Source organism: Elephas maximus, chromosome 25 (assembly GCF_024166365.1).
Source record: "Elephas maximus indicus isolate mEleMax1 chromosome 25, mEleMax1 primary haplotype, whole genome shotgun sequence".
Taxonomy (NCBI): domain Eukaryota; kingdom Metazoa; phylum Chordata; class Mammalia; order Proboscidea; family Elephantidae; genus Elephas; species Elephas maximus.
The window spans coordinates 46,683,224-46,704,713 of record NC_064843.1 but is presented as its reverse complement, the minus strand read 5'-3'; the positions used below and the strand labels follow the sequence as shown (position 1 = coordinate 46,704,713).

Sequence of the window (21,490 nt, the reverse complement as noted above, 5' to 3'; positions counted from 1 at the left end):
AACAGATGGATACCAAAGGAAAATCAAGATAGTTCTGAAAAAATATCAGTTCGGTTTGGCACATAGCAGGCTGTCAGTAGCCTTGGTAAAAGAAGTTTCAAAATGGTGCTGGGGGCAGAATAAGGCTTTGGAGGGCCAAGAAGGGGGGAGTAGGGTGAGAAAAGGGAGGAGACTGCCAGTATAAGCCACACTTTTGTTATAGAGGGAGATGATGATGAGAGGGCAGTAACTGAAGAAGGATGGAGGGAGGGGATTGTGTCGGTTTTGTCTGGGTTTTCATGACTAAAAAGCATACTGATAAGTTCTTAGAAGAGCTCCAACAAAGGGGAAACCTTCACAGATGCTGTAAGAGATGAGGGGATAACAGTGAAGTCAGGGTTCAGAGAAGCCAAGAAGGATGGGCTCCGGGACATAAATGGAGGAGATGGAGGAGGTGAGGTAAGTATCCAGGGACGGTAGGGAAGGTGGGAGAGTGAAGATGGCCTAAGTACATCCAGCTAGGAATGTCGCGGGCTGGAAGCTCATAGTATTGTCTCATTGGCCGCAATTTCCTCTGCAGAGACGAAAGAATATAGGTGGAAGTTTTCTTATAAATAATATTTTTAAACTATATGCTTTTTATTTGATATTTTTCTCATCTTAGTAATAAGCTCATGGATGACATATATGATTTTTCAGTGATATAATGTTATATTATTATATATCATTTTACTGTTTGTGAACCATTATTTTCATGATGACCGATCTTTTCAAAACTTCTAAATTCCTTTAACAGTAATTTCTACTTATTCTTTATAGATTTTTTGCAAACATTTAATGCATTTTATTTACACTTTTAGAACATACTTAGGTTTACAGAAAAATTGAGCAGGAAGTACAAAATTCCCATACACAGTGCCCTCCACCCCAGCACAGTTTCTCCTATTATTAAGTACATTTTTATATTTACTATTACTATTAACTATGAACATCTTACATTAGTGTGCTACATTTGTCACACTCATGAACCAATACCGATACATTATTACTAACATTATTTTTAAGTCCATAGCTGACTTCAGAATTCACTCTGTGAGTTTTGACAAATGCATAATGTCATGTATCCACTATTACAGTGTCATGCAGAATATTTTCATGATTCTTCAAGTGCCCTGTGCTTCACCTATTCATCCTTCGCCTCCTAACAGCAATTTACATGGCTATATTTGGGTATACGGATGAGCACCTTTTCAGAAAAGAGAAGCCACTGGTAACGTTCAGAATAAGAGATCTAAATACATGAGACATCATAATTCTCAGCCAATATTGAATCACAATTGAGTACATACTCAACCTTAAGCCATATTGACCTTACAGGAAATCAGAGCTGCCATACCAACAGTCAGCTCTGTATTCCCAACAAACATTTTGTTCGCAAACTTACATGGAGAAAACCTATTTAAGAAAGCCATAAACTATCTTGGGAGTCTGGGAGATTTCCCATGGAATGTTAAGACTTGGGACAGGGCTGTCCAACCAACACCAGAAATGGTGTGTCACCAAGGTCTCAGGGGAGCATGCCTGCAATCCAGGTATGCCTCAGGCCTGCATGCTTCCCTCCGAGTCAGAATTTTCCACTGAGCACCTACTGAGTGCCAGACCTACGCTGTGTACTAGGAAAAGAACACAAATAACAAACTACGACCTTCAAGGAGTCATAGTCCAGTTGTAATAGAAGCCAGTTGCTGTCGAATCAATTCCAACTGATGCTGACCTCGTGTGTCAGAGTAGAACTGTGTTCCATAGAGTTTTCAGTGACTGATATTTTTGGAAGTAAATCACCAGGCCCTTCTGCTAAGGTGCCTCTGTGTGGACTCAAACTACCAACCTTCCAGTTTGCAACCAAGTGTGTTAATGTTTGTACCACCCAGGACTCTCGCTGTAATACAGACAAGGGAAATCTGTATCCACCTCTCTGCCCTCTCTGTAATCTACATTTGGCCTCTCAATTGACAGTACCTTGAAATCTAAGCCATTCTAAGTCTTGCTTGGGGCAGGTGACTCATCCATCCTCTTCACCTTCTTCATGACTACAATATCTTTAATCTCCCACAATCAGCAATTTCACTGAGAAGCCACAGGGCCAGCCTTAAATCCAGCAAAAGACAATATTTGCAAGTATGTTGGGAAAAGAAAAAAGGGGAGAAGCACATCATAGAGTTTTGCTGGACACAAAAGTGTCACTTATTATGCAGTGAAAAATAATGTTTTAACACCATTTCCACACTGGCTGACTGATGTAGAACATTTGTAAAGACTCCAGAGCACACACTGGCCTCTACGCCTAAGAGATGTGTTTCCTACAAGGCAGCAAGGAAGTTTTCCTATATTCCCATTTCCTACAAGGTATAGACAAAACAATGGGCTTTGTATAGTCACCATAAAGATTGCTATTTTAAGACCCTAACCAAAAGAGATGAGCTTGTGGAGCCCTGACGGTGCAGTGGTTAAACATTCGGCTGCTAACCAAAAGGTTGGTGGTTCACACCCATGAGCTGCTCTGTGGGAGAAACGTGTCATTCTGCTTGCATAAGGATTTACAGCCTTATGTAGGGGAAGTCAGCACAACTTGACCAAGACAAAGTCATAGAAGCTTCCTAGACACATCCAAACACCTTGAAGGATCAAATTACTGGGGCTGAGGGCTGGGGACCATGGTCTGGAGACATCTAGGTCAACTGGCATAACATAGTTCATAAAGAAAATGTTCTACATCCTACTTTAGTGAGTAGCATCTAGGGTCTTATAAGCTTGTGAGAGGCCATCTGAGATACATCTGTTGGTCTCATCCCATCTGGAGCAAAGGAGAATGAAGACAAAGAAACAAGGAAAATATTAGTCCAAAGGGCAAATGGACCTCATGAACCACAGCCCCCACCACCTGAGCCCATAATAACTAGATGGTGCCCAGCTACCACCACTGAACACTCTGACAGGGATCACAACAGAGGGTCTCAGGCAGGGTGGGAGAAAAATGTAGAACAAAATTTGAACTCACAGAAGAAGACCAGACTTACTGGTTTGACAGAGACTGGAGGAACCACCAAGACTATGGCCTCCCTCCAGACACCCCGCTAACTCAGAACTGAAGCCACTCCCCAAGTCCACCTTTCAGCCAAAGATTAGAAAGACCTATAAAACAAACAACACACATAAGGAAAGGGCTTCTTAGTTCAATCAGTACACAAGACCAAATGGGCAAAAACTGTCCAAATGCAAAGACTAAATGGCAGGAAGGAATAGGAAAACTAGACAAATGGACATGGGGAGCTCAGGGTGGAAAGGTAGAGAGTGTTGACACATTACAGGGATTGTAACCAATGTCGCAAAACAATTTGTGTCTAAATTTCTGAATGAGTAATTTGCGCTGTAAGCTTTCACCTAAAGTATAATAAAATTTTAAAAAAGAAAAAAAAATTATTGCCTTAGAAACCCTTGGGGGCAGTTCTACTCTGTCCTACAGGGTCACTATGACTCAGAATCGACCCAATGGCAATGAGTTTGGTTTTGGTTTTAGGCTTCATTTTTATGAATGCTAAAGCCAAGGAGATTCTCTGGAAACTTTAATGGATGTCTTTTCAACCTGGATTCATTTGGCTTCTCAAGTCTTTTGTTACTAAAAGGACTGATCCTGTTTGAAGACACCATGGAAGACTGGAAAGGACCCTGAATATAACAGAAGACCTAGTTTTAAATTCTGACTGCAGTTGTAAATAGTTGCATGTCCTAAGGCAAGTCTCAGTTTCCTTCTGTGTAAAATGGGAATAATACTTGTTCTTTTCTTATTACCTCAAGGTTGTTTTGATGACTGAATAGAGGCAAATGTGAATAATTTAAAATAATTACGTGATTCCTTCAAAATAGCACTTTACAAGTATTACATCGTCATCCTTGCCATTGAGTCGATTCCGACACATAGTGATCCTACAGGACAGAACAGAACTGCCCCATATGGTTTCCAAGGAGCACCTGATGGAATCAAACTGCTGACCTTATGGTTAGCAGCCATAGGTCTTAACCACTACACCACCAGGGTTTCCCCGTAAGTGCCTGTTACTAGGATCCACTCTCAGTACTGAATTCCAGAAGCATCATTATAGCAAAACTCGATTTTACACTAATGTAGTATTGAAGGAGAAATTACATAGAATATCTGGATAGTCGTTGCATATTAAGACTGAAACTCATGAAATGCAAGAGCCATATCTGACAGTGTTTAATGCAGAAAACAAAAACCTCTTTAGGAATTTTGAAAGTAATAGAATTTGTTGTTGTTGTTGTTAGGTGCTGTTGAGACAGTTCCAATTCATAGCGGTCCTATGCATCACAGAATAAAACACTGCCCGGTACTGAGTCATGCTCACAATCATTATGCTTGAGCTCATTGAAGCCACTGTGTCAATCCATCTTGTTGAGGGTCTTCCTCTTTTCCACTGACCCTCTACCAAGCATGATGTCCTTCTCCAGGGACTGATCCCTCCTGACAACATACCCAAAGTATGTAAGATTCAGTCTCATCACCCTTGCTTCTAAAGAGCATTCTGGTTGTACTTCTGCCAAGACAAATTTGTTCATTCTTTTGGCAGTCCATGGTATATTCAATATTCTTCACCAACGCCACAATTCAAAGGAATCAATTCATCTTCTTCGGTCTTCCTTATTCATTGTCCAGCTTTTGCATGCATATGATGAGACTGAAAATACCACGGCTTGGGTCAGGTGCACCTTAGTCTTCAAGGTGACATCTTCGCTTTTCAACACTTTAAAGAGGTCTTTTGCAGCAGATTTCCCAGTGCAATGTGTCTTTTGATGTCTTGACTGCTACTTCCATGGCTACTGATTATGGATCCAAGTAAAGGGAAATCCTTGACAACTTCAATCTTTTCTCCGTTTAATCACGATGTTGCTTATTGGTCCAGTTGTGAGGATTTTTGTTTTCTTTACTGAGGTGTAATTCATACTGAAGCCTGTGGTCTTTGATCTTCATCAGTAAGTGCTTCAAGTCCTCTACACTTTCAGCAAGCAAAATTGTGTCATCTGCATAACACACAGTGTTAATGAGTCTTCCTGCAATTCTGATGCCCCATTCTTCTTCATACAGTCCAGTTTCTTGGATTCTTTGCTCAGCATACAGACGGAATAGGTATAATGAAAGGATACAAACCTGATGCACAGCCTTCCTGATTTTAAACCACGCAGTAGCCCCTTGTTCTGTCCAAAGGACCGCCTCTTGATCTATGTACAGGTTCCTCATGAGCACAATTAACTGTTCCGGAATTCCCATTCTTTGCAATGTTATCCATAATTTTTTATGATCCACACAGTCAAAAACCTTTGCATAGTCAATGAAACACAGGTAAACATCCTTCTGGTATTCTCCACTTTCAGCCAGAATCCACCTGACATCAGCAATGATATCCCTGGTTCCACATCCTCTTCTGAATCTGGCTTGAATTTCTGGCAGTTCCCTGTCGAAGTACTGCTGCAGCCGTTTTTGAATGATCTTCAGCAAAATTTTGCTTCCATGTGATATTAATGATATTGCTCGGTAATTTCTGCATTTGGTGGGATCATCTTTCTTGGGAATAGGCATAAATATAGATCTCTTCCAGTCAGTTGGCCAGGTAGCTGTCTTCCGAATTTTTTGCCATAGACAAGTGAGCACCTACAGCGCTATATCCACTTGTTGAAACATCTGAATTGATATTTTCTCAATTCCTGGAATCTTGTTTTTCGCCAATGTCTTCAGTGCAGCTGGGACTTCTTCCTTCACTACCATCGATTGCTGATCATATGCTACCTCTTGAAATGGCTGAACGTTGACCAATTCTTTTTAGTATAATGACTCTGTGTATTCTTTCCATCTTCTTTTGATGCTCCCTGTGTTGTTTAATATTTTCTCCATAGAATCCTTCACTATTGCAACTTGAGGCTTGGATTTTTTCTTCAGTTCTTTCAGTTTGAGAAATGCCAAACGTGTTCTTCCCTTTTGGTGTTCTATCTCCAGCTCTTTTGATATGTCATTATAATACGTTACTTTGTCTTCTCCAGCCACCCTTTGAAATCTGTTCGGTTCTTTTACTTCATCATTTCTTCCTTTTGCTTTAGCTGCTCAATGTTCAAGAGCATGTTCCAAAGTCTCTTCTGACATCCATTTTGGTCTTTTCTTTCTTTCCTCTTGCTTTCTTTCTGATCTCTTGCTTTCTTCGTGTATGACGTCGTTGATGTCACTCCACAACTCATCTGGTATTCAGCCGTTAGTGTTCAAAGTGTCAAATCTGTTCTCAAAATGGTCTCTAAATTCAGGTGGAATACACACAAGGTTGTACTTTGGCTCTCGTGGACTTATTCTAATTTTCTTCAGTTTCAGCTTGAAGTTGCATATGAGCAATTGATGGTCTGTTCAACAGTCATCCCCTGTCCTTGTTCTGACTGATGATAGAGTTTTTCCATAGTCTTTTCCCACAGGTGTAGTCGATTTGATTCCTGTGTATTCCATCTGGCAAGGTCCATGATTATAGTTGCCATTTACGTTGGTGAAAAAAGGTATTTGCAATGAAGAAGTCACTGGTCTTACAAAATCTCTGGTATCATTTCTATCACCAAGGCCACGTTGTCCAATTACCAATCCTACTTCTTTGTTTCTAACTTTCACATTCTAATCACCAGTAATTATCAATGCATCCTGATTGCCTGTTTGATCAATTTCAGGTTGCAGAAGCTGGTAAAAATCTTCAGTTTCTTCATCTTTGGCCTTAGTGGTTGGTGCATAAATTTGAGTAATGGTCACATTAACTGGTCCTTCTTGTAGGCATATAGATATTATCCTATCACTGACAGCACTGTACTTCAGGATAGATCCTGAAGTGTTCTTTCTGATGGTGAATGCAATGCCATTCCTCTTCAAGTTGTCATTCCCGGCATAGTAGTTCATATGATTGTCTGATACAAAATGGTCAGTACCAGTCCATTTCAGCTTACTAATGCCTAGGCTATCAATGTTTATGCATTCCATTTCATTTTCAATGATTTCCAGTTTTCCTAGATTCATACTTCGTACATTCCATGCTCCAATCATTAATGGATGTTTGCAGCTGTTTCTTCTCATTTCGAGTCAAATAAAGGTCCCCAAAGCGTGACTCCATTCAGGTCATTAAGTTTGACTCTACTTAGAGAAGGCAGCTCTTCCCAGTTGTTTTGAGTGCCTTCCAACCTGGGGGGCTATCTCCTAGTACTGTATCAGACAGTGTTCTGCTGTTATTCATAAGGTTTTTACTGGCTAATTCTTTCCAGAAGTAGACTGCTGGGTCCTTCTTCCTAGTCCATCTTAGTCTGGAAGCTCAGCTGAAACCTGTCTGCCATGGGTACCCTGACTGCTGGTATCTGAATACCAGTGGCATAGCTTCTAGCATCACAGCAACACTCAAGCCCCCACAGTATCACAAACTGACAGACACGTGAGAAAATGGGATTTACTACTGGTATTTAATTAATCCCTTTAACTGTAAGCAGAGAACAGGGAACAGCCTCTTTCGGCATTGCCTCTTTACACCTGTGAACCTGGAAACAGGACACTGGAGAACTTTTAGAAAAGATGGCACTTCTACATCTCACATGTCTGTAGAAACAAACAAAACATACATTTCTGCCTTTCAAATCTTATGCAAGTGCATCTATTTGATACAACTTAACTGTAGCCAGAACCTTAGCTGCAAGGGAGTCTGACGAATGCAGCTTTAGATTTCCAGACTCTATGTTATAGAAAGTTCTGCTGAGAGAATTTGGGAATGGATGTTGAGTCAAACACAACCATATCAAAGGCAGCACACCTGAGAAAGGATCAAGGTTAGCATCCTTATTTTTTTCCCCCGAAAAGCTATCAGACCAGTTGCTGACTTGCTCTGTGGTCTTCCAGCTCCTTTTTGAGCTCCTATGACCTCATCTGGATCCCTGGTGGCACAGTGGCTAAGAGCTCAGCTGCTAACCAAAAGGTCAGCAATTCAAATCCACCAGTTATTCCTCGGATATTCTATGGGGCAGTTCTACTCTGTCCTATAGGGTCGCTATGAGTTGGAATCAACTTGATGGCAAATAGAAGATGATCTCATCTATAAAATGAATCCAAATTAACTTTCTCTTATCTATTTCATAGATAACTTCCAAAGATAAGTTTAATTGATTTTTTTAAATGGTAAAATACTGTTGTTTCTTAATATTATAGATATAAATGCTTTACATTGACAGCTACCATAACTAGTTCGAGTGAAAGTGTTTCCTTTGTTAACTAATCCTTTTTTTTTTTCCTGAACTTGCTCATAAAACTTTAAAGCAATTAAAAAAAAAAATTAACCAAACATTGTGAACTAAAAGAGCCCTTAAAATGAAAAACAAATGTTGGATGTTTTAACCTATTTTTTTTTCATATTTTCTGTAATAGTCTGTTTTCACCATTTATAAGAAAGAATTTATTTTCTTAATAAATGTGAGTATTTAGTCAACATCAGTGAATACCTATACCTGGGCACTTTTTCAGAATATAAAGTAAAATACACATTTCCAAAATTGAATGAACATGTACGGGAGATAATAAAATCAAATGCCAGACCTTAAAGAAATCAGAGGGAAACCAGAAAGAAGTTAAAAAGTCTGACCTTTCTTTATATCCTATTTCAGTTACTTTTTTTTTTTTTTTAATTGAAATTGATGTCTTTGTTTGGACAATGTGTGTAACTGACCTTAGGCCTAAAAAAAAAAAAAAAAAAAGCTGAGGTCAATTAGGTCAGACCTAACTGACCTAGCTCCTTGACCTATTTGGCCAATATCACCTGTCCCTGGTGCAAAAGGGTGTCTCTGGGATCCTGCTCCAGCCCCATTACCCTTCCACAGAGGTGCCTGGTCTGACTGGGGGCTCAGACATGGAGTAGAAGGGGAAAGGCAAGAAATTGTAAAATTTGAGCAGATGCAGTTTATGTTAAGTTCTGAAAGGCAGTATGAACCTGACATTATCTCTGGTAACAGGAAAATTAACGTTTAAAGTTATCGAGGATTTGCTATTCTCCCATAGCATAGTGAACAATTCACAATCAATCCCATTCCATTTTATGCCGGCACCTCTTGTTCATGATAACATGAAGCAATGTGATAAGGAAACATTTACCTACAGGTTACCAGGTTTGACATAAAAAAGCAAAATGTTTCTGTCCCACACAAACGTTACCGCAGGTAAATATAATTTGAACGTGTTTACTGATAGGCTAAACTGATAGACGAAACTTTCAAAGGAAGCTTCTATATATGCTAATAAAACCCAAAACCGACCAGTTGTCGTCCAGTCAATTCTGACTCACAGAGACCCTATAGGAAAGAGTAGAACTGCTCCATAGGATTTCCAAGAAGAGGGTGGTGGATTCGAACTGCTCACCTTTTGGTCAGCAGCAGAGCTCTTAACCACAGAGCCACCAGGGCTCCATAGGTAGTGAATATCAATATCAGGCAAGACAAGAAAGAAAGCTTTTTGGAGGAAAAGTGTATTTCCGCAGCAGCAGCGCTGTACTAGTCTGCTTTGCTATGCCCATAACACCCTGTAGGCATTGCATTTCCTCACCAAATTACTATAGTTTTGTTTAAACGTTTCCTCCTTCCAGCATTTATCACACCTGCTGCACTCCCAGGCTTCACCTTGGGAGAGAGAAGGAAGGCCCTGATCAAGGATCGTCAACGCCAAAGATAAGTTACTTTTGTTCTTGTTTAAGTGGATCAAAAATCAACCATAATCAAACTGCATTCAGGCTGAAGCGGTTGCTTTTGTTTTCATTCAAAATAACAATAGCTTTATGAGATCTAAACCAGGCAAAACTGATCTTTGGAGTTAGAAGTCAGGATAGGGGTTACCCTTGGGAGAGGGTGTAGTCACCAGAAGGGAGCATACGGGGTTTCCAGGGCTGGGTGGTGAACCTGTTTCTTGAGCTGGTGCCGGTAATGTGAGCACTGCTCCAACCGGACACGGGATCTGTGCAGTCTTCTGTATGTATGTTACACTGATAAGAAGCTTAAAATAGCTTGATTGGCGTAGCTGGAAAAAGTTATATTCTTCCTCTTAAAGTATGTACAGTAATTACTGTCATGAGGAAAATTCACTAGGATCTCTGGATGTTTTTAAGTGGCGATTGAGAAGGCACCTGCACGCCTTATGCAGTGTGGGTACCCCACGCTGGATCTCCCAGCTACCAATGTGAGTTTTGTCTTCCCTGTACCCCATAATCCTTTGTGAAGTGAATCCTGCTGAATTCTCACCTCATGAACCCTTTCCCTCGGCTCCCTCATTAATCTCATCAGTGTCATCTTGTCACCGTTCTCTGTCATTTTGGAAACTGCAACTGCAGATTTCATGTAATGCAGAAGTTCTAACTGAGCTTCTGTGTAGGCTGCTGCGAACTCTGCTAAATACCAGCATGTTCTTTTTTTTCTTTTTTAAATTGGTTTTAGTTGTGTCCAGGTGTGGGAGGAGGAGGGGCGTAACTTGTTTCAAATCCACAGGGCTTAAGGCGAAGCCCAATGTCTGAGTTTACTCAGTCTGCTTCCCCCCCAGATTTAGCTAATCTAGAAATTATGACTTTTGGGTGTTAGATTATGCTCGTGGGGTGGGAGGTACAGGAAGTTTAAGGAGAAACGAAACTTTAAGATGATTTGTAAACTTCCTTGCTTGAAAGAGAGTAGGTCTGGCTTTGGATTATGGAGATTCATTTTCTCTAGGACACCTAAAGTCAAAAAAAAAAAAGGCTAGAAATCTGATTTTTTTCCTCTTTAAATCATAAAATATAAAATCAAAACACGGCTTAAAGGGAATGGAAGTAAGGTCTGGATCTTCTGACATGTGTAATAGATTAATCTAACACATACTGACAACCGTGATAAAATTCATGTCTTTCTCAATACTGGGGGGAAATAACTTTTAAAGGTATGTTTGACGGAGTGTTGCCCTGTGTGCCAGGCACTATGCAAGGCAATGCATACACATCCTCAGCTGTTCTGTGAGGTAGGAGCTATTCAAACCTTCATGGTGCAATGAGGAAACTGAGGTAGAGATGCATTATGAGCTTGCCCAAAGTGAGACCTGAATCTGGAGGGTGCCAGTGGAGACAAAGAAAGGACAACAAAAATGAAAACCCTTCCATCCCTCAGATGTCTGCAGAAAAAAAAGGTAGGCTCCTGGGTGTGGAAAAGAGGGATGAATCAGGAATTGGAGGGCCTACTGTAGACCTTTTCATCCTTCCGCTTTCTCTCCACGTCTGTACAGTACAGGGCATGGTCAAAGTTCAGAAGAGAGGAAGGCTAGGCTCAGTTTCCTGAGCTTCCTAACTGAGATGGAGAAAGTAACTCCTCCTCCGTTGCCCACCCTCACCAAAGAAAAAAAAAAACACCAAAGTTCTCCTATAATGCCCCCAGGACCCCCACTTCCCACCACCAGGGTCTGATAATGCCCAAATGCTAAATAAAATTAAGGATAAAGTTGCGTGCGTTGATATTATCGGTCAAACAGGTAGACATGACATGTCAGTCCTTTATCTGCTTGACAAGTTTTGGAGTATGAGCTCTGGCCTTGGTGCTCAGACAGTACACATCATTCAAAACCAAACTTGCTGTCGTCGAGTTGATTCCAACTCATAGCGACCCTATAGGACAGAGTAGAAGTGCCCCCAGAGGGTTTCCAAGGCTGTAAATCTTCACAGAAGCAGACTGCCACATCTATCTCCCCCAGAACGGCTGGCGGGTTTGAAACACCGACCTTTTGGTTAGCAGCCGAGCATTTTAACCACTATGCCAACAGGCCTCCTTGTATAAACCATCGCCAGCTATTGAAACACTGAAATACTTCCATACCTCCCACCACCCACAGACCCTGAGGAACCCCAGGGCTCTCCACGATCAGGCAACTAGACAGTTAATATCTGGTCCTGGCACAACAGGTTTCTCTATGATCCTGCTGCAGCTCCACAACCTACCTGCTGCCTAATGTGACTGCTGAATTCCTACTTAAAGCTTTTGACTATCACCCTTAGCCTTGGTCTTAGCCACAGACTCGTGACTTTGTTAGGAACCCAACAAATTATGCACAGCACTGCATGCTCTGAGTGACATCTTCCATTCCACATGGAACTTATGCCTTCCAGAAGACACAACAGGTCTGTGTCTTCAACACACAGTCTCAATAAGATGCAATATAAATAGCCAGATAACTGTAACCTGTAACGGCTAGAGGGAGTCCCTGGCTGGCACAAATGCTTAAGCGCTGGGCTACTGACAGTTGGTGATTCGAGCACAGTCAGAAGCACCTTGGAAGAAAGGCCCAAGAATCTGTTTCTGAAAGGTCACAGCCTTGAAAACCCTATGAGTAGCTCTATTCGGACACATACGGTGTCACCATGAGTTGGAATCAAATTGATGGCAGCTGATTTTTTTTTTTTTTAACTGGCTAAATAAAAGATTCTACCTAGATATAAAACTCTACAGGTGCAAGTATGAGTTGGGAAGAGCAGAGGGGATGATGCATGGGGAGGATAAAGGCAAACCTAAGAAAGTCCGGGTCCCTCTTAGTCCACAGAACACCATGGAAACCAAGTGAGCTAAAGAACCTCCAGGATCGTTAATCATAGTCCACGTTACTCGACCCCTGGCTATGGTCTGGGTTCTCCCCTAAAAAAGACTTCAGATTCTACTGGGATCTCCTTCGGGCCTACATCCTTCCTGTAGGGCTTCCCCAGAAACTCTTCTGCGAATGCTCTGAGGGAATTATTTTCACCTCCTCCTTCTACAGGTGGTGGTGTTTCACTAGGGGCCTCTCCATTTCTCCCACTGCATTACTCTGTTGATATATGTCATTCAGAGCTCAAAGTCTCTATCTCATTGGTGTTCTTGATGATTTTTTGTCTTCACCTGTACCATCCATGGGATCGAGATTTTGTCTACTTCCTTTACCACCCCAGGATCTAGTCCAAGGCCTGGCACTAGTAGGTGAGTAGGAAATACTTGCATAATAAAAGTCACCTACCTGGATGCAACAAAATGTATTTGCACAGGAGACCTTTATTTTCAAAGCAACATCGGATATTGTTTTCCAAACAAGAAACTCTGGAGAGTTATTTAAAATAAAGTTGTTAAATCTTCACGATAAAGAAATCTAGAACTTATGCTGAAACTTCCTTTTTCATCCTGCGAAGTGCTTCCCTCTCCTTCTCTCTTTCTCGGTAAATCTATCAACACGTTAGCTCTCTGCTGTAGGGACACAAGATGGACAAGACTGTTTTATCTGTTGTTGAATTGCACTTTTTTTTTCCTTGACACAAACAATGCATTTAATCTGTGTCTGAAATTATTGTTTTGATTCTATTCCATTTATGAAAACATCTGGTCCAATTAGACCCGGGAAGAAGGGAGAAACACATGAATTCCACGGTAGAAGAACGCGTGTTTACATCCTTGCCTACAGCATTTAATAATTGGCATTAGCTTTCAAGGAAGCTGTGGCTCATACTCCAAGTACTGTTTGAGCTTCCAACTGGACAAAATATAGACACGGACGCACTCAGCTAAGTAATTGAATTCGCTACCTGGAATATTTAAATTGTTTTCAGACACTGGAAAATGGCTTAAGAAGATTAAAGAAAAATACCCTGGAGGATAACAGGCTATAATTTACTAGGTGGAAAATCTTTTCAGCAAGAAGAACGCCTCATTCTCCTATAATTCCTCCTGATTAAGAGGTGTCTTAGTTATTTGGACCTAAATTTTCTTAGATGCTGGCAGCTCGGGTTTGTTCCAGTGGTTTATTCTTATCAAACCTTTTGAATGACACCCAGGACATAAAATCGATGCAATGAAGCCCTCCATCTCAAGATTTGCATGTTTTCAGCAGGATTCCTAATTTACATCTCTTTGAAGGCAATGGGGTGGGGAGAGGATCACTTGAGGTCCTGGGGTCTAACCTAGAGCTCAGGTGAAGCATCCATCGGAGACCACTGGAGACCCCAACTGAGCTAGACTCTGCCCTACCTAGCAAAAGGTTCAAGTAAATTATAGGGGAACGTCTTGATAGATCTATTTTCAAGCTAAAGACTCCAGTTAGCTTAGTTCTCCAAAAAAAATTAGCCCTCCCCACTTGCCTGCTGGCCCACTGAGCCCTCCCAGACCCCTCAACATTTCCCCTTCTGCTCCCTAGCCCTCCTCAAGTGTATCCTGCCCCGTCCTTCTCAGGGTCCCTCACTCCCAGCCAGGAGCTGAAGTTTGGCATCAGAGACCACCTGTCGGCTGGACTGCTGTGTCGTCTGCCGTGTGGACTCCCATAAAAGCGCTAAAAGGGTCAGAAATCACGAAACAGTTTCGGACTTCGGGTCCGTTCCTTCTTGAAAGAGAGCAAGGCTGGTAATAAGGGGGTGCGTCTGAGGGCGGAGAAGGGCGCGTCTTGTTCATGCTCCAGTGCTTTTCAGCTGGTCCCAACTTCACACTGCCTACTTTCCAAACTCTCAGGATCGGTCATTAGCTAAAGCCGTCCCTCCTACTGCATTCACCCAAAAGATTAAGGCTCCTCAAGGGACGCTTCCCAGACCTATCCAGGATGTTAACTACTAAACCCCAAGGACACCGGAGCGCGCGCAATGCCCCTACCCTTTGCCACTGGTCTCGGCAGATGCCAACCTCCGCGCCCTGAGGCCGCCCCTGCCAAAGCCGGGTGCGTCCATTGCATAACGCGCCCCTCGCCCCACCCCCACGCCGCTCGCCCTGCCGCCCTGCCCCGTCCCCGGGCCAGTGCCCCGAGCCGGGCTGCCCCAACACTTACATCATCCCACTTGACGAATTTGGTGCCCTTCTTCAGGCTGTCGGACACGCACACGGGCTTGAGTTGCAAGGCGTGCACTCCGGGTTGGGCTCCGGCCATCTGGGCTCATCGGGGCTCCGGGCGGCCCGGGCAAGCGCGGCAACGACCGGCGTGGGGCGCGGGGCGCCGGGCGCGGGCTTCTTCCTCGGCTCCGGAGACACTCGACTGTGCTCCCAGCCGGCCTCCCCTGGCCTCCTGGCCTCCGCACCTCCCTCTGGCGCGGCTTAGCAGGCGGGGCGCGCTGGGGCGCAGCGCCGGGCCATGCCCCGGGTGGGACGCCGGGTCGGGAGCCCGCGGTGGATGCGGAGCCTCTGAGGGCGAAGAGAAACCGAGCTCGGCAGCCAAGGCTGTCAGCTGCCGCCGGATCCTGCTCCTCCTCCGCCGCCGCCTCAAAGCGCACCATTCAGCACATCTCTAAACACAGAGGGAGAGAGCGAGTGACACACGCGCGGCGCCCCCCCTCCTTCCCCTCCTCCCTCCTCCTCCCCCCCTCTCCCGCCACCCTCGCTCGCTCCGTCCCTCCTTCCCTCGGCGGCTCCGAGCCCAACTTCGCGCGCTGGGTCAGGCGCCGGCAAGCGGGGACGCAGCGGCACCTCCTGGCTCCTGGAGCCCACTGCAGCCAACGCCTGCGCCTCCCGCACGCCCTCTGAGCATGCCCGGTGCCCTGGTTGCAGGGGTGCCAGAGGTGCCCCGGAGCCTTGTGTTGCTTGGGGTTTTCGGGGGAACTTGGGGGAGCCCGCGAGCGTCTTTGGATCTGAACCGGGTGGGAACAGGGCCATCGAGAAGGGATCAGAGAGGCAAGCGGCAGCCGGTTTTCCCTCTAGCTGGAGCTCTCCAGCGCCGGCCCCAAACCAGCTTTTTGAGCAGACAATTATTTTTTATTATCAGACAAGAGAGCATTTGAGAGGCTTGGAGTGAGAGCTCTTTGGGGAAACCTCGACGCGCCTGAGAGTTTTCAGCGCGCTGGTCTTGAAGTTGGGCTTGTGGTTACCGTGTCACCGAATACAAAACAAAAAACCAAACCCGTCACCGAATAGCACACGTAAAAAGTGTTAAATTGACAAATGCTGTGTTATATACTTTTTTTACAACCATGAAAAACAGAAGAAAAAAAAAAGAAAAAGAAGTTGTGTTTTTGAGATAGAAAATGTATTCTAAGAGAAGCGATGGTTTTATTTCCCAGAGAGATAGAGTGCTCGATTCTCTCCGTGTCTGTGTGTGTGTGTGGTTGTGTGTGTGAGTGTGTGGTTGTGTGTGTGAATGGTTATGTATGCGTGTGTGAGTGTGTGTTTCGGGGACAGAGAAGGGAAGGAAGAAGAGAAAGAGAGGGAGAGAGACTGAGACAGAGAGATTTAGAAATCTGAGCATTTAGGAACACAGGTCTAGGAATATTTTTCTTTATTCATTCAACAAATATTTCTAACACACACACACACACCACCACCACCAGAACGGCTAGAATCGAAAAGCCTGATAATACCAGCTGTTGAAGAGGATATGAAGCAAGTGGAACTCTGATCCACTGCTGGAGGGGGTATAAAATGGTACAGCCACTTTGGAGAACAGTATCTTATAAAGCTAAAATATTTGCTTATCATATAGCCCAGAAATTCCACTCCTAGGTATTTGGCCAAAAGAAATGAAAACATACTTCCACAAAGACTTGTACAGGATGTTCATAGGTTTCTTCAAAGTAGCCACAAATTAGAAATATCCGTGTGTGAATCAACAGATAAATTAATAAACAAATTGTTGTATACAATTTAATACTTTTTAGCAACATAAAGAACGGACTTCTGATACACGGGATGCGGATGAATCATACTGACTCTAAGCTGAGTGAAAGAAGGCAGACACAATCAGCTGCGTAGTGATGATTCCATTTATATGAAATTCTAAAATTGGCAAACTAATCTATGTTGACAGAAGGCAGATCAGTGGTTGCCTGTGGCAAGGAGTGGGCAGAAATTGACTGGAAAAGGGGCACTGGGAAACTTTTTGTGGTGATGGAGACGTTCTATATCATTATCATAGTGATGGTTGGATGTGTTGTTACGTTTGACAAAACTTATAGAACTGTGCGCTTAAAATGAGTGCATTTTATTGTATGTAAATTATACCTCAATAACGTTGATTAAAAGAAAAGAAACAAAACATGAAGAAAACAAAAGAGAAACTTTTGTTGTTGTTGTTCTTTAAATCTTTGTTCTTCCTGTCCTCTGCCTCCAGAGCTTCCAAGGCCCAATATTTGTAAACTTAGTCAAAAGATTCCCAAAATCAGTGAGCTTCTTGGCTCAGCTAGACACATGAGAACGTATGGGCAACTCCTGTCTGGAGGTGAGATGAGAAGGCAGAGTAGGATAGGAGCTGGTTGAATGGACAGGGGAATACAGGGTATAGAGGAGGAGCATGCCGTCTATTTAGGGGCAGAGGAGCTAGGAGTACATAGCAAGGTGTGTGTAACTTTTTGTAGGAGAGACTGACTTGATTTCTGAACTTTCACTTAAGCACAATAAATAAATTTAAAAAAAAATTCCCAAAATCCAATGAAAATCTGCAATTAAATATTTCAACACATTCAAAAAATATTTTTAGATCAGCAGCTATATTAGAAGAAGTATATTCACTGTGGATAACCTGGTGAACAAGACAAACAATACCTTTGACCCTCCCCGCACCCAGCTGTCTTTTACGTTTCTTCCCTTGTCTTTGTAAGACTCTTGCTACGAAGAATCTCTTTAAAGAATGACTTGTTTTATTTAATCACATAACCTTCAACTGAAACCTGTGTATGGTGTCCATAATCTCTCAAACTAGCAGCCTGCCTTGGCTTGCTAATTACCTCATGGAAAGTACCATCTTGTTTCTGCAGTGATTTTTGTTAGAGTATGACAGCAAAGTTCTGCTTCCAGAGCTCAGAAGTCTCCGGGGCCTTCTTAGTTACCCTTATAAATGATTCTTCCCAGACTTCTTCTGTTTTTTCTCTCTTTCTTTTTTCCTTGTTATCACAATTTCTCTGTTACTCATGATAAAGATTATTGGTTGCAGTAGGTTTTAACCCCCAGAGTGGCTTAGGAAGGCAAGAAAGACCAAAACTGTGCCCTCAGGAATTTGGAAGGTTGGAAATGGATTCTAAGATATATGAGAAGGGAGACTGAGCCTGCTCATTGTGACTGACTGATTTATGGGTCTTCATTCTTTCTTTCTTTTTTTTTATTGTGCTGTGGTTCTCCATCTTTGCCAAATGGAACTCCTGGTGGAGTAGTGGTTAAGTGCTGTGACTGCTAACCAAAAGGTCGGCACTTTGAATCCACCAGGTGCTCTTTGGAAGCTCTGTGGGGCAGTTCTCTATCCTATAGGGTTGCTATGAATCGGAATCCACTTGACAGCAATCGTTTATTTATTTTGGTTTTATATCCACATAGTTTACCATGTGAGCTCACAGTTTCCAACTAGACACTCTGTGTATTCAGCCACTACAGTGACACTGGACTATGCGACTTATCTGGCCAGTGGCATGATAGGAACAAAGGTTTGACGTGATTGTGAGGTCTGGCTTGTTATCAGCTGCCCACGAGCTGCCTGGACTCATAGCGACCTTATACCCTAGAGAATGGTCCTGCACCTTCCCCATGATCAGTTGCAGATCTGACCCTTGTGATCCACAGGGTTTTCATTGGCTGATTTTCCAAAGTAGATCACCAGGCCTTTCTTCCTAGTTCATCTTAAGTCTGGAAGTTCCACTAAACCTGTTCTGCATCATAGCAACATGCAAGCCTCACTGACAGGTGGTGACTGCATATAAGGTACACTGGCCAGGAATCAAACCCAGGTCTCCCGCATAGAAGGCAAGAATCCTACCACTGAGCCACCACTCTCTCCTTATATGGGGCAGACCTGGGCCCAGCTGAGGCAAGCCCAACAGAATCCATCCTAGATCTGTCTGAAGCCAGCCAACCTGCAGACTCAACAGCAAGGCAATAAATGCTCATTGTCACGTGCCACTGAGTTAGGGGCACCATTATTGTGACAACAGCTGGCTGAGTCATTCATCTAACCTTCTTGATCCTGCCCAGCTGTTGCTATTGTTGTGTATGTAAGAAGGGGAATAAAGCTGCAGCATTCCGAACAGTTGGTCACGTTTTGTCTTCGAGACAAACATGGCCTTCCGGTGCTTCTTCTGCCAGCAAAATGGTACAGTTTGATACAAGAAGGCTGGAGGATAAACCCTTTCTACACGTAGGATGAGGCTTGAAACAGCTTGCTTCAACATCCTCATTTTCCGCAGGTTTTGCAACAACACTAGATAGGAAAATCTTTTAAATGTGGGGATTTTTGCCATGCAAAGGGACCCAAAGAACATGTGAAACTCTGTGAGCCAGGCCTCTGATCCATCAAGTTCAGTGTTCTGTTCTGTTTTTGAAACAATAGGAAGGTCTGTTTTTTTGTGAGAGCACAGAATTGCCCTCTGGGATGTCAGCCTCAGAGAGCTGGTGAAGCTAACCTTTATTGAGCACTCTCTATAAACCAGGGCACTAAGCTTAGCACTTCCCAGGCATTTAATAGCATAGCCCTTGCTATTCGACAACACCCCTGCCACTGTCCATACTTTCTGTTTTTTTTTTTTCCTTGTAAGCAAATTCTGATTTGGCTCAGGTGGCAACATGTTTAGGGAAGGCAGCCCTTCCTCTTCCCAGGGAAGAACATAGCTAGTCTAAACCAATTATAATAATTCCATTCTGCTTTTTCTGTGGTTGGCTTAGAGGATGGATAAGAGGCCCAGATGTGGCCAATGGTTGAGGCGGGTGGGCCTTCAGGGAAACATTTCTCTTCCTTTTTTTTTTTATTTTTACTGTTGTATAAATGGGTGTGTGAAGAAGTCATTTACGTTGCCTTCGTAGCTATATCTTGACCATTGGCATTACCCTTGCTATTCAACAGCAGAGTAGAAAGGTGCCAAGAACTCTTTCACTAGATCATTAACCCTCTGAACCATTCATTCCGAGACTTCCAAATGAGTGCTGTGATACATGCCCTTACGGTGTAAGTCTTATTGTTACTCTCAACTGATCCTGTGGACAATATTATCTTGGATAGTTCCTGACTTAGGACAGGGTTCCATTCCAGCAACTCCGTCCTGGGTAGGCTCTGACTTAACTTGAATACCTCTTTTTCATTAATATTACCTTTTATTAACAATATCTTTATAAATTCAAGCTTTACTTGTCTTTGGGGGTTGGAAACATTACATGTAAACTTAAAGATACATTTTAATACATACATACATAAAAAAACACACAAATCATAAACATTTACTCCAGTGATGAAGAGTTGTACGGCTCTGGCATTTTGTCAGTTGCAGTAATAATTTTACTTGTGGAAGGTTCTGGACCATCTGGATTATCCCTGGAAATGGGAATGGCATGACTAGTCAGAAAATTAGTGAGAGTTATCTGTATGGACCTTTTCTTTTTGCCTTCATGTATTTCCCGGTAACACATCACTGCTTCCTGGATTTGCCTGTTGGCTTCAGGAAAGTGATCAGCATTTGGGTCCGTGTTTTCAAGCAACTGAAGCCCCTGATTTACTTTCCAAAAAACCAAACCTACTGCCATCGAGTCGACTCCGACTCATGGCAACAATATAGGACAGAGTAGGACTGCCCGATAGAGTTTCCGAGAAGCGCCTGGTAGATTCGAACTGCCGACCTCTTGGTTAGCAGCCATTGCACTTAACCACTAAGCCACCCAGGTTTCCTGATTTGCTTTAGGAAACTAAATCTCTATGGCAGTGTTTTAAACAGTAAATCATAAAATTGAACATCTGCAAGTGAACACCTGAGAATAACATCAGAAAATTACATGCTGCAACATTGTATGTAAAACATATTACTAATGATAAAATGTACCAAAAAAAAACTAAAACAGGTGGTTGTAAGTGCAGTTTGTCATGAGTCAAATATGTCGTCGTAAGTGGGGGACTACTCTATCTTACTGTTTGTGATACTGAGGCTTAGAGAACTGAATTAACCTGCTTAAGTTCATGTAATTTGAGACTGGAATTGTGACCTAGGAATTCTGACTTTAGAGCCTCGACTCTTAATTACCAGGCTTGGCACCTGTAGAATTTACAACTCAGATCTGAGTAGTTTACCCATACTTTTAACCACAATATAATACAAGTATTCTCAAATCCCCTAGAAATTAGATTGTGGTATGTAGCCCAGTCTCTTGTTAGTTCATAATTCACTCGAGGCCTGCCCCAGTGGGAAAGGCAGATGTTTTGATTTAAACAGACAGAAGTTTTAACAGCCGGTTCTACCAATTATTAGCTGTATGGCCTTGGGAAAGTTTTTAACCCTTCTGAAATAAAACCTCGTGCATAACAAGTAAATGGAGAAATAATAGTGATGACAAAAGCATGTGCGAAACACTGTCTTAAATGTTCTACATGTTTTAATTAATTAATCTTCACATTAACCCCATGAAGTGTGTTACTATTATTATCTCCATTTTACAGTTGAAACTGAAGCGAGGAAGCGTTAAGTCTCTTTTTGAAGGTTTTCCAGCTAGTGAGTGG

The 21,490-nt window shown here is 42.8% G+C and overlaps 1 protein-coding gene across 5 annotated transcripts in view; it reads right to left on the bottom strand.

Annotated features, from left to right (window-relative positions):
- PLCB1 (phospholipase C beta 1) overlaps positions 1-14,973 on the bottom strand; it is an 844,448-nt gene extending 829,475 nt beyond the window's left edge. For all 5 annotated transcript variants that reach the window (XM_049869953.1, XM_049869954.1, XM_049869956.1 and 2 more), the window contains exon 1: positions 14,873-14,973. In XM_049869953.1, the coding sequence (XP_049725910.1) occupies positions 14,873-14,971 (99 nt within the window). In that variant the 5' untranslated portion in view covers positions 14,972-14,973. The remainder of the gene's footprint in view (positions 1-14,872) is intronic.
- Positions 14,974-21,490: the final 6,517 nt, after the last annotated feature.